This window comes from Chinchilla lanigera, unplaced genomic scaffold, assembly GCF_000276665.1.
Source record: "Chinchilla lanigera isolate Chin_1 unplaced genomic scaffold, ChiLan1.0 scaffold00068, whole genome shotgun sequence".
Classification (NCBI taxonomy): domain Eukaryota; kingdom Metazoa; phylum Chordata; class Mammalia; order Rodentia; family Chinchillidae; genus Chinchilla; species Chinchilla lanigera.
In genome coordinates this window covers 12,952,577-12,966,060 of record NW_004955469.1, presented here as the reverse complement: position 1 = coordinate 12,966,060, position 13,484 = coordinate 12,952,577, and the positions used below count along the sequence as shown (strand labels likewise).

The following is a 13,484-nucleotide window of genomic DNA, read 5'->3' as shown; positions in this document are numbered from 1 at the left end:
CAGCTCCCTGAAAGAAGGTATTACTGATATCCTATTTCAGAGATTAGAAAAGACAGACGCAAAGAAGGTTAGCAATTTGTTCAAGATCTACTCAAAATCTGGGTTTGAACTCAGGTCTACCTGAAGCCAAAGCCCACATTCTTTACCTTTACTCTATTTCCAATTAGAAAAAGCAGCTTTACAATTATTAAGTGTAACAGACACATACAACTGGATTTATCAATATAACAAGCATGCTTAAGGTTATCAGCCGCATTTGAGTTAAGAGATACAAATGTGAAGGCCCAGATTAGCTTGCCAAATACTGCAGGCCAGTCCTCAAGATAACCTTGGGAATCTGCCTGAACCTGCCCTAGGGGAGGGGAAGTGACCTGTCCCCCACCTCCCCGGTCACCCAGGGAGTGTAGTGGGAGAATTAGCCCACAAAACAAGTCTTCCCTCTCAAGTCACGATTCTGTCCACCAGGGCTGAGAAGAACCTTCTTATAGCCACTTCCAGTTGGATGCAAATCCCAGCCATGGCACAAGCAAGGAATGGCACAGATGGAACCCTTCTCTGCTTTTATTAGTGTGGAGGAAAATCAAGGGATGCGATGAAAGTCATGGTTGTACCCTTCCCTGCTCCTTGATTAGGAGGAATCAGCACAGTCTTTGCTGCTCACACATTCCGCTGTGCCAACTGCCTGGGTTACATTCCCAGCCAGCAGGGGACTGTAGTATGGAAAAGACAGCTAGTGTCCCAAGGCCACGCCCTTGTCCCTTCACCTCCCATACTCCCAAAAGCAGTGCAGAGAACCCTCCAAGGCATGTGTCCCCACCACACTCACCTGTTCAGAAAGGCGTTCCCAAAGGCATTGAGTTTCCTGAAGGGTTTCTTAGGATCCACAACCAAGGCATTCCCGGGGATGATCCCCTCCACGTCTCCCTGCATCACTGCTATGAAGGAGTCGGTTGTTGGCTCAGGCCCAATTCTCATGCCTGGGAAGTCCTGTTCCAGCAGATACCTGGCAGAAAGAAGCAAATGCCTACTGTGGGGAGTTGTGGGCAGATCACCAAGGCATGTCTGCAACATGGCTGGCCATACAAGAGTCATGGGAGAGGGGCAGATCTGGAGCAATGAGATTTCACAAATCCTAAGACCTTCACAGAGCAGGTGCAATTTCAGCAGGACTTCAGATCTCTGCTGTTCTTCTTGCCCCTTTGCCCCCCCTGAAGCAGAAAGGGTGAGGGAAAACAAGGTCTGGGTTCAAGACAAAAGCCTAGATTGAAACGTTTCCTGGCCGGAGTACAGCAGACTTCACAAATGAAGGAAATTTGCTGAACTTCGAAGAGGAAACGATGATGTGAATCTCCATCGTATCCTACACCTTTTGTCGCTCTCTCTAACACCTGCATTTTACATTCTGTGCCCTTCTAAAAATGCTCCCTACATGCATATCTCATATAATACATGTTTAAACATGTATATTATATATTACATATTCCAACATATATATCACACATACAACTGATTGAACTTTTAAGCAAAGAGGCCGGTCACACCTTTTTTTCTCATCACTATCCATTTAACTCAATTTTTCAAAGATGAATCTATAATCAGAATGTCTTGTGCAGTGCCTGGCACAAGGCAGACATTCAATGTTACTTCTCTCCCTTCTGTGCCTGAGTTCTAGGCTGCTTCCTTACCGATATTATAGTATATGTGGGTCTCTTGACTGAAGATTGTAATTATGCTGTTTTTTTACTTGCTTTACCCAAAGCGGCCTCAAAATCTTTTATCTACTGATGCTTTCTTTTTTTTTTTTTTTTTAAACTGATGCTTTCCTATCACACCCAGCCCTGGCACACACATACCCTGCCCCTAACAAGTACACACTTTGGAACCCCAAGGGATGCTATGCTGTGACATAGACAGAAATTTACATATTCTGTGATAATTATCTGGATAATATCAATGCACATGCTTCCTTTTCATGCTTAATATATTTAGGAGGCAGCAGGGCAGATCTACTTTATGCCCCTCAGTCACAATATAGAAGTCTATTATATGGACTATTATAAACCATTTGAGCAAAAATTTTACTGATAACTTCTGATAGTTTCCAATGCCTAGATGGAATCAAAATGGTGGGAAGATTATATATATATCTATGCACACATTTAGTTAGTTAGTTTTGTTTTCCAGATAGGGTCTCACTATGCAGTTCAGGCTGGCCTTGAACTTACTATGTAGCCAGGGTGGCCTCGAACTCACAGCAATCCTCCTGCCTCAGCCTCCCTAGTGCTCGGATTATAGACGTGCACCACCATGCTTGGCTAGGGAGTTCATATATTATCTCAACCACAAAGGTGAAGAAGAGGAAGAGTTTATTTTTATGGGATAGTTTCTAAGGTCTCCACTTCCTGCCGTTTAGTATGGGCCAGGAGAATCAGTCCCTACCATTCAATGTGAGACCTCAGGCAGGCCTCCTTCCCTCACCAGGCCTTGTCCTCCATCCCATGAGGAGCCTGGAGAGTGTAATCTCCATGGTTCCTTGTGTTCTCTGAGCCACTGTGCCCCAGATGCATTTCTGGACAGTGTCGCTGCAGCCACTCACTCCCACACTGCTCTTGCCCCTGGGTGATGGGCACTCTGGAGCAGGCAGGGGAGTGGTGAGCTGACGGCTCCTCAACTTCTGGCTGCAGCCTGAGGTGGCAGGTGCCTCTCTGCTCTGCTCCAGGTGAGGGCAGTGGGAGCCCAAGGTCACCCACCCTCTCCACAGTCACAGAGGCCCAAATCAGTGGCACAGGATGACCCAGAAAACACTCTGAGGACAAGAGAGCCCTCTGGAATTCCAGGACAGGTCTGAGCACAGGCCAGTGGAACGAGGCCAGAAGTGGCTCTGCTCTGGCCAGTCCCCAGAGCACCTCCCAAGGCCCTGATGGGTAAGAGCTACGGGACACTGCCTAAGGAACACAGATGCATGGAGTGAGCCCTTAGCGGTACTGGGAACCTTCCTTCTCCTAACAACCTCCAGGGCCCACTTTCACACCCGGAGGGAGAATCAAGGAGCTTTCAGGGGAAGAGATGTCAGGCTGGACACTGTTAAGCTGGGAAGGGAACTTGGAGGTGTACTGCTCCTTGGTCCCCAGTCCTGGCTGCACATTTGAGACCTTAACAGAGTATTAGTTGATAGTTCTGGGGCTCTAAGTCAGAAGTTCTGTCCTGTTCATCCAGAGAGGAGCCCCCAGCAATTGCTACTTTTTAGATGTTCTCCAACTGATCCAAATGTACAGCCAGGGTTGAAATCTGCTCAGAACACTGTGGAGGCACTGTCTCCTTCAAGCCTCACAGAGCCCTAGAGGTGGGTACTGAGTGAGGAAAACAGTTGACAAGGGTTATAGGCTTTCTCAGAGTTAAGCAGCCAATCATAGAGCTGGAACCCAAACCTACCGGTCCCCTAATCCTTCACTCTTCAACTGCTTTCTTTCCTGAGGATGTCACTGTCCAGAGACTGTGGCTGCCCAAAGGCCCAGAGCTGGGCAGGACAGTCGGGTGGGAAGATGCTTCTCTGGGGACTGAGCTCTCTGCTATCCTAGGCCTCCCCAGGTGGGCTAGAGCCAGACAGGTTCTCTGGGTTTCCTCTGGGTCCTTGGTATGCTACTTGCACCTTCAGGGAGGGTGCGGAGCTGCATTTTAGTCCATGGTTGACTCCCTAGCAGTTTAAACTGGTTGCTATGTGCTCCTTCCCCAGGGAACCCATGCAGGAAGCTGTTGATCTGCAGAGCCTGGAGCACACTGCCCGGGAGGCCGTGCCCCCTGCCTCAGCCACTGCTTCCGGTGGCCTTGGGAAGTCCCTCATGCCTCCAAGATCTCAGCCCAACAATCAGGGTGTGAAGGCAGGATTTCCTCTGGCCAGATGGTCACGTTGGGAGCTGGCACTGGGGCTGGGATAAGAACACAGCACAACAGTTGTACACTTGGACAGCACTTCCTGCTTCCTCGGGGTGCCTTCTCCTCTGGGTCCTCTAACTGAGGGGGATGCCTCAGGCATACCTAACCGCTGTGAACCTCCCTCTGCAGCAGGGTCCCACTTACTGTGCACCTGTGTCTTGCGGGGCACTGCTCCAAACGGTCTGTGGATTATCTCCTTAATATAAGCACTACGATCCTCCTTGTCAAAGGGGCCTGACAGAAACCCACCTGATAGTGCTCTGAGGATTAAATTAGTTTCAGAAGTTCAGCAATGAACCAGTACCTGCCACCTAGGAGAACACAAAAGTTGAACTGTTTGCCTCAGGTTATACACCCGTCAAGGCAGGGTAAGGATTTGAACCTGGCATTCAGACTGGAGAATTCACACTGCTGATTACTGCATGCACTGTCCCTTTTCCTGCCAGGACAGGGAATGCAGCCACCCCTGGGGACCATCCAGAAGGGTTGAGTCCTATGTGGAACTGGAGTGGGACAAGAAAGACCACAGAAGAATATGGCTTGGCAGGAGGCTGGCCAGGGCCAGGCAAAGCTTTGGGGTCTAAGAGCCCAGGCACGCACTCACGTGCTCAAACACACTCCCCGAGTGCACAGCTCAGCCACAATGGCTGCAGTGTGGCAGGCAAAAGCTGGTGCTATCAGGTGACCAGTGGAGGCTGGCAAGCTCTGACAGAACACTTAGAAACGGCAGTGCCTGATTCCCCATGAGAATCAGTGCTGTGATTTGAGAAAGCAAGTGCTTGGCTAGAAGTCTATGTGCAGGGGGTGTGGCAAGCGTGGACCCGGAGGGGAGGAGGAGGAGTCATCCAGGCTGCAGGGACAGCTGGAATAGAAAAGGGGAGAAAGAACCATTCTGAGGCAGCCACAAAAATGCCCAGAACGAAGAGGGCCACGCAGCAGAGGCCTGTCACATTCCTTACACAGGCATCTCACGTTGCATCCCTGTGTACTCAGCTGGTGAGCCAAACCCAGCACGTCAGGACCACTTGCTGGGAAGTCACAGAGCCACTACCTCAGAGAGGGCCCCGCTGGGCCGAGCCTGCTGGCCTGCTAGGCTCACGTGACCTGAAACTTGCTGACCACACATGGGGCTTGGGAAACAGAGTCCCCAGAGGTCACCAGCAAGTGCAGGGGCACACAGTTAGGCCAGGCCGAGAGCCGGGGTCTGGGTAAATTCTCAGGGACACTTGGGTATGGCTTATGGCACGGGGTGCCCCTCTAACAAAGCTACCACTGTGTGCAGGAAGGAAAATCTATTGAGGAATCTCCTGTCCTGCTTATTTATGGGAAGCAAGACAGACTGCCTCTGTGGCTGAGTGAAAACATTCCCACAGCAGTATAAGAAAACTTAATCCAAGCCTGGGTGGGATCAGCAGAGAGAAGGACACATGGAAAGGGACAGGACAGCTGAGCCTCCACTCTGCGGTCGGCATCGTTCCCAAAGCTTTACCTGTATCATTCCTCTTAATCAGACCTACCAGTTCCGTGGCATGGCAGCGCTATTTCAGTCTTACAGCTGAATAAATTGTGGTTACCGTTCAGAGCCACGTTAACATATTTCAAGGTCCTAAAGAGCTGAAAAAGTTTTGGTGCCTGTCCCTACCATCTAATGCAAAATAAACACTGAACCATAAAATAGGCGTGGGGAAGTCCAACGCAATTCTAATTTGTCCCATGAAGATGGCTTTTCTTCACATTTTTCTGAAATAAATTATTTCATAATATTTTCCTCATCTTTTATAGGGCTGACTTTACTAGTAACCTATGTACCTAGGGTAAGGCTTAGAGCCAAGACTCTCAGCTCAACCCACCTTCCAAGTACCTAGCTCTGCAACAGTGGGGCGCAAGACCCAGACCCAGGGCCACTGCGAGGACCAAGACCAGGGAGGGGGAAGCAGGGTTGGGGTTCATAAACAATGAGGCCGGCGGGGTCCTACTGGGGCACCTGACCCTGCCTAGTTGAAGAATATGTCCTCTTGGTAGTTACTCTAATACCAACCTAACTTTGGACAGGCAGAACAAAAGTCCAATGGCCTCAGTGTTCCTGTTTTAAAACATAAGGGAAATACTTGGTTTCCAACTACCTCAATCAGAAAGTGAAAGTTTCAGAAAACAAGAATTGTGGGAGAGAATGGGTTACACCTGACTTTTGCCCACACTGGCTCAGACAATAGAGAAAATGAGCAATTCAGTGTTGCCTGTAAGTGCAGTGTTACACTGGTTCAGGATTGTGTTTGTTTGCTAACAATTTGGATTGCAAACAGAAGCATTTGGTAAGATTTTGTTTTTGCTCACAAACTCTGCATGGGTTGACAAACACGACCATGGCCATCCTTCCCACACAAACACAAACATGGTCATCTTTTCCAAAATCGCAGAACAAATTAAGTTCGTGAGCTGAGGTACCACTGTACTTGGGACACTCTTGTCTAGTCCTGAAACTCTGTTCAAATGGCTCCTCTCCGATGCCTTAACTGGTTCTTTTCCATATCACCCCAAATCATAAATTCTCGTTCTTTTCTAAAACTCTCACTGGTCTTGCTTTGCATATCTTTTAGGTACACTCTAAAAGCAGGGGTAGGGGATATAGCTCAGCAGCACAGCGCCTGCCTGGCAAGTGTGAGGTCATGAATTCAATTCCTGGTACTGCAAAAATAAATAAATAAATAAAAAATAAAATAAAAGCAAATACCACTTTTGGCCTGTATGAACAGGTATTCATGTTATATGTCTGTATCTGAAGGTGCATAAGCCATGGTATTTCAGCTTTAAAATAGGGTGGACAATAATACTTGCCCCAATAACTTCACAGGTTTTAGAGAGAATGCAATGCACCACAAAGTGAGGCACCAGATAGCTCTACATTTCCTGCTACTGTCCCTAGCGCAAAGAAGCCCTGGCTGAGGGTAGACATTATCCCAGCATGAAGAAGCACTTGGCAGCCACACTGTTCAGCCTCCTGCTAGCCTCCCTTGCTGACATCACCCTGGGCACTCCAGGCTCCATCAGAGCTCAGTATTATGCTCCTCCTCTACTCTTGGAGATATGGAGAGGCAGGATCCCCTTCACCCTGATTGTGGCAGTGCTGGACAGGCGCTCTCTTCCACCTCCTCAGCCCCTAAGTCTCACGCTGGAGAACCAAGCTAGACAGAGGGACAGAAATGATAAAGCCCCAAGCACAGTGTCTGGAAGATGACGGTGCTAAACTGGTTCTGATCCCTCCCGATGCCTGTAAGATGGACATTATCATTTGCATTGCATAGATAAGAAACCTGAGGGTCAGAAAGGCTAGGTGGCCTAATTTCAGCTTTCCTAACTTGGTCCCTGGGCTAGGAAGCAGTGGGGCCTGGATTCTGCTCACCTAGCCTGATTCTGGGGCCTCTGTTCCATGGCCAGTGGGAACAGATGAGATACACACCTTCTTCGAGATGTGCCTCTCTCTGGTACATGCTTTTCCTGATGTCTTCCAGACACCTGGCTTTCAAGAAAATGCTAAGTCAGACCTGAGGCAGGCAGACACAGGTCCTCCAGCCTAGGGCCTTCTGCTTCCCTGAGTAACAACCAGGCCTTGGAAGAAGTAGGTGGATTTTCCCCCAGCCCCACCTTAAGACTGGTAGATTAGAGCTCTGCTGAGTCAGGCACCTGTGGGAGGACCACACAGAGTCCCTGAAGAAGTGCAGGAGGAGGAAGTCAACTGAGTAGGCCTCACCACTGAGTATTCTTCACCCCAGCAGTCCTGCCCTGTGCTCATACCTCTGAGTCCAAGTTGCCCTCAAGAAGGCCATACCCATCCGGAGATTAGCCCAGACCTCCCTGTGGGGACGAAGGCAGCTTAGTTCTAGCTCCAGGCCCCTGGGGCCACCACTCCAGCCCAGCTTTGGTCCAGGGAAGCCTCTCTCAAGGTCCCTAGGAGGACTCAGGCCTCCCTAGCCCCTGGAGAAGCATCTGCTCACATCTACTACCCACACACAGCGAAACCACAGAAAGTGGGAAGTGAGAAGGGGTGAGCATGGGTCCCACTGGTGCATGAAAAGAGGCTTTAAGGCTGCATGCTAGCAAGAGAAACAGCAAAGAGAAAGAAATAGCAGAGGTGGGAGTCAGGCTGCCAGGGCCCAGGGACACAGAGCTACTGTACTCCAAAGAGGCAGTCTGTGTTGGAGAGAGCAGCCGCCAGGCCGATTTATTGTTTATTTTATTACTCTGGGTAGCTGGGCGGTAGGCCAGGGAAGTTATTTCAGGCAGAGATCATAGCACATTAATTAGTTATTAGAAGAATGTCCTTTCTGTGTGTTCTTCCTGAGACAAGAAATAGACCCCGTGGCCAGCACACAGAATTGAAAGTGGATGGTCCCTCAGGAGGCAAAAAGCCAAGAATGGGGGGATTGAAGAGTCAGAGCTTTGTTTCCTAGGAAAAGGCCCCTCACAGGTTCAGGCCTGAGACCTATGAGTGAGTCAAGCAAGCGCACAGGGAGAAAGGCGGACGGAGGGCACGCATGCTGAGAGTCAGGCATGGATGTGCGGAGCTATCCTAGGGGATCTTTGTTTACTTTGGGGAACGGATGTTGGGCCCAATTACTCTCTTAGAAGGTAAATATGAAATCTAATTCTTAATGTAAAAAAGTAAAATGAGAGTTAAAAACAAAAAATGCTGCAGAACTTCTGGCCTAAATAATTTCATGTCTGGGAATTGCTGAAAGAATTCCAGTATGTGTCCAATACGTGGGAAAATCTTATGGACAGAGATATTCAGGGTGATTTCACAATGAGAGAAACAACGGAAACATTTTGTATGCAATGAATATTACGTGGCTGTCAAAAATAATGATTACATGGACAATACTCGTGTCTCAGCAAAAAGAAAATCTAGTATGTAAAAGTACACATGGCATGATCTTAACTGTGCCATAAAAAAAGCACTTAAAACCCATCTGCTGCCTGGGGCCCTGCCCTTAGGGATGCCCGTCTTTCCTCATCTTCCTGTTCATTCTGCAAAACATCTAAAAATACTGGAAAGATAAATATATTTCATTTGAAATATTTTCTCTTGAATTACGCTATTATAGACAAGTTTGCTCTTCTTCGAATTTATTTTTTGCATTTTCCAACTTAAAAAAGAAAAAAAAACCATTGGACTTAATGAGAAGGAAGAAAAATATGTAATTTGGTTTTGGAGGGTTTCTTGGGCTCCAACCCCTCCTACCGTGCTCCTTGACTCCCTGCAGGGGAAACAGCTTTTGATGCAGAAGCTAAATTCAGTTACTGGCAAGAATGGGGAGGGGAAACTCTTGAACTTGAAGGATAAGAAAGAAGAGGGATCTGCCTCTCACAGCCTTCTGGGTACCTCAGATAAGGCATAATCTGAGGCACCTCACTCTGCCACTTTCTCAGACTCAGCTAACAGCCAACAATGACTCAGGCAAAGGCCGGAGGGTGTCTCAGACAAATGCACCTAAAGCCATCTGTTGTTTGGGGGCTCTGCCCTTAGGGCTGCTCCCCTCTTCTCACCTTCCCTCCCATCCTGCAAAACATCTCCTGGGAATCTCCTGTAGCTGAGACCCTAGAGATGCTAAGGCAAAGACGCTGCTTTGTAAGTGCTTGTGCCTGGGGAAGAAGGAGCTCAGAATAACACAGTGTATTAAAAGTGACAGCCAGTGTATGTCCAGACAGCCAGGGATGTGTCATGGAGCCGCCCGCAAATGGCCCGTGCTTCCTGGGAGGCAGAAAACGGCCACGTGGAACAGAGAAAAGATCACAAAGGTAACAGGAAACGCTGTGCCCAGGTAGCTCTGAAGCACCTTTGGCAGCAATGGACATTTAATCAAATGAAGAGCAGAGGGTGGATCAGGGGTTCTCCAAGGATGGCTCTTGGATCCCCAACATTTTATGTAAACTTGGGATAAATGTGCATTTTTTCTAAATATAGGGCAACAACTTTCATTTTCAAATCAGGGGCTGATGTTTTAAGAAGAAGCAATGGATCAGATTAGTATCAAGGGGCCCTGGTAGTTCTGACAACATAAAATACCAAAGAGTCAACAACCTCAGAAATCACCTCTTAAAGCTGCTGTGCCCAAGGCTGTCCACTCCACAGGGCAAACTTGACCTAGGGTTCTGTTCAGACATGACAAGCTAGCACGGGGCACATCCTGCTTCCGGAAGGCTTGTGCGATATAGGCTTAGTATTAGAGAAAATTAGTACCTAGAAAATGAGTAACCAGACTGTTAACTTTCCAGCTCTTCTCACTAAACAAAGCACACAGCTTTGCATGTTGCAGATGCTCAAACCGTCAGTGAATGGAAACAAGAGGACCCATGCTTTCAAATCCTCTAGAGGAGATGAGACGGGTTGACTAGCAGGGTGGGGGATGGCACCAAAACCCATATCCACAGTGTAGGAAGTGGCTTTCAACAGAGGGTCACAAGCGCCCTCAACAGTTTGCAGTGCCTATAAGTAAGCCCAGGAGAAGTAGCCTGGCCTTGCAGGTTGTATTCAGAGAGGACCCTGTTCTCCTAGGATAGGAAGGATGACATCACTCTGGTGGACACATTGGGGCCCTCTCTGGACCCAGGCTAGACAAGATGACTTCTTGAGGATCCTTCTAGCTTTAGGATTCTGTCATCCATGGGAACGGATGACTCACCCTCAAAGTTACAGGCGTGTAGCCAACCATCTCCTCACATGCATCTACGTCTTGCCGCCTAGGTCCACAGCCACTCATTATGTGGCTTTGAACAATTCATTTAACCTCTCCATTCCCTCAGTTATTTCACCTGCAAAGCGAAGCGGCTGGATGAGACAGCGCCAATAACTTTTCCACCTCTAAAGGTCTTTAATGTTATTACAGAGCCATTAAGATGAGGGAGGAAAAACAGACTAAAAGCATTCTGCTTGTGGACTCTGCATCTGTCTGAGTCTTGAAGAGATATATCTAAGGGCTGTGCCACAGAGAAGAAAAATGACTTTACAAAAGGACAAGTGGCCCTACCAGCCCACCTCTACCCCAGTCCTGCAGTCATAAGAACTCCTCAGCTGCAACCCAAACGCTCCCATGTGAGTGCTGAGCCCTTTAAAAGGCAAGGGAAGTGGTTTTAGTCCTGAAGGGCAAGCCCCTAAAAAAATGAGTGTGTAAGACACTCCACCAGGATAAGATCCTCCAGAGATCAGATGCCCTCCCACTCGTACCCCTGGGCCTCAGTTTCATCATCCAGAAAATGGGGAGAACAGGTGTGGTTCTGAATTTGAACATTTCGAATTGACCACCTCATCAAGGGCTAAGCACAGTGGACAGGCATTGCATAGGCCAGGAAGAGGGGCAAGCAGGGCAATTGTGGGTTCAGCTTTTGAGGCTGCACACAAGGATGTACTTCTGCAAACCCTTAACTGAAGGTTTCTCGTTTGTCTCAGGAGGGAGTGGAGCCCGGGAGTGGCCGGATGGACTCATCGCTGAGGGACAGGGTGGGCTGCCAGGGCTCTGGGCCCGCTCACCTGATGAAGGTGGTCTTCCCGGTGGAGTACTGGCCCACCAGCAGGACCATGGGTTTGTTGTCGAAATCAGCATCCTCCAGGGCCGGCGAGTGGAACTCGTGGAAGCGGTAATGCTCTTCCAGGGGCAGCAGTTTGGTCTTGTAGAGTTTCTTGAGCCCCTCGCTCACGGTCTGGAAGACCTCAGGGTCCTTTCTCCGGCGGTCGTCGGTACCCAGCCAGCTGAACATCGCGGCAGCGGGAAAGGCCTCTCGGGGAAGTGGAGCCGCCGCTTCGCCTCACCGGAGCGCGGGGCTCAGCCGCACCATGGCCCGGGCGCGCTGGCTCGGCTTCTGGGACCAAGCCCAGCCGCTGCTTCACCCCGCAGCGCCGGCCCGGCCCGGCGGAGGAAGACGATCTGGAGTGCGAGGAGAGGCTTGCAACGTCGGCAATCAAAGCCAAACTTACAATTAAACTGCCCAACGCCAGGTCGGTGCGGGGTCCCGGTCCCCCCGGCCCTCGTCTGCTGTGCTCGCGCACGGTGGGCTCCGCGCTTGCCTGAGGCGCTCAGGCTAGGTGGCGACACTGCCCAGTGAGCTGGCAGCTTCGCATCCGCAGCAGCATCCCGCAGCCCCAGACACGCGTTTAAATGCCAGCGGTGCAGGAAGCCGGCGCGTGTAGGAAGTCCCCGAGTACTGGCATGGCCGGGCCGGCCCCATGGTGCGGGCGACGCGAAGCCAAGAAGGGCGCCGCCATGTCTATGGGCAGGCGCTCGCGGACGGACTGGCCAGGGGCTGCGGACAGAGTCTTGTGGGAAAGCGCTGACATTTCGGTGCCTGCCTCTAGGGGTTTGATTTGGGAACAGCGCCCTCTCAGGGGTAGCTGCGGAGACAGCGTTGACCTACTACCGTACTGATCGCTGTCCCTGTCCCTGCCCCTGCTTTGGTATCTCTGTTCCTTTCGTTACTGAGGTCAGTTCCCTGGGAATACAGGTATTCTAGTATTTGGGAGTACTTTTCTTGCTGGTTGAAAAAAGGGTCCTACATCAGATTACATAAAATAACCAAAACCGTCACTAGCTAAACTTTCTGGTAGGCTGGAGGTGAAGTCAAAACTGTTCCCATTCATTCCGATAAAACGAAACGAAGCAAAACAAACACCGAACAAAACCCACATATGTTGAGCACTATTTTGAGATAGACACGATTTGGGCGACAAAGGGGAGCACTATAAGACTCTTCTTTCTGGGAACTGTAGTCAAGGCCGGCTTTACAGAGAAGACATGGGCAGAAGGCCTGAAAGCTCCAGGGATGAGTCGTTCCTTTTGTGCTGATAATTTGATTCTGCTTCCCGGAAAGCTTGCTGTGAACCAGATCTGCAATGAAGAACCCACAGAGAAGGAATCCATCTATTCTAGCCTAAGTAGAGGGCATTGGCAAAAGCCTGGGGCTGTGGAAGATCTTACTGTGTCCAAGTTTGGCATAGATGGAGTACAGGGTTCAGGAAGGCAGACTAGGTGAACAAGACTAGGCGTAGAGGCTGTGCCTGCCAGGCCAGGAACCGAACAAGGGATGAGGAATTCATAACAATATTCTTAATAATAAGGGTTTTATTAACAAAATGCTCACCGTGTGCAGACACCTGGGCTAAGATCTTCACAGGAACTCTATGAGGCAGAATGTATCATCTCCAGCCATATATTAAGGAGAGTGGGTGGATTCCTCGTAGAACGTTTAAGCCCTATAATAAACCTAGTCAAAGCCTCTCTGCTTTGCATTAGCACCGTTCCAAGGAGAGTGGTGAGAAACCGTTCCTCCTTGCCAAGGAAGCGGGCTCCACTGCCCTCCCGTAAGCCTACAAGGAGTCACAGAGCTAATGGACCCAGTGGTACTGATGAGGCTGGGGCAGGGCAGGAAGGAACTGGAGGAGCAAGGGGCTGGGCTAAGATCCAAGTTAGGAACCTACAGGGACCACAGCAATGCGTATGGAGAAGAGGTTATATTTAAGAGATTCGATGGCATAGCATTGATACACAAAGAAAGAGGAAATG

At 49.5% G+C, this 13,484-nt stretch overlaps 1 protein-coding gene across 1 annotated transcript in view; it reads right to left on the bottom strand.

Annotated features, from left to right (window-relative positions):
- Positions 1-12,261, bottom strand: part of Ehd3 (EH-domain containing 3) — a 30,497-nt gene extending 18,236 nt beyond the window's left edge. The window contains exons 1-2 of the mRNA XM_005400561.2: positions 11,459-12,261; positions 827-1,003 (exon numbers count right to left, since the gene is read on the bottom strand). Coding sequence (XP_005400618.1) covers positions 827-1,003; positions 11,459-11,685 — 404 coding nt within the window. The 5' untranslated portion in view covers positions 11,686-12,261. The remainder of the gene's footprint in view (positions 1-826; positions 1,004-11,458) is intronic.
- Positions 12,262-13,484: the final 1,223 nt, after the last annotated feature.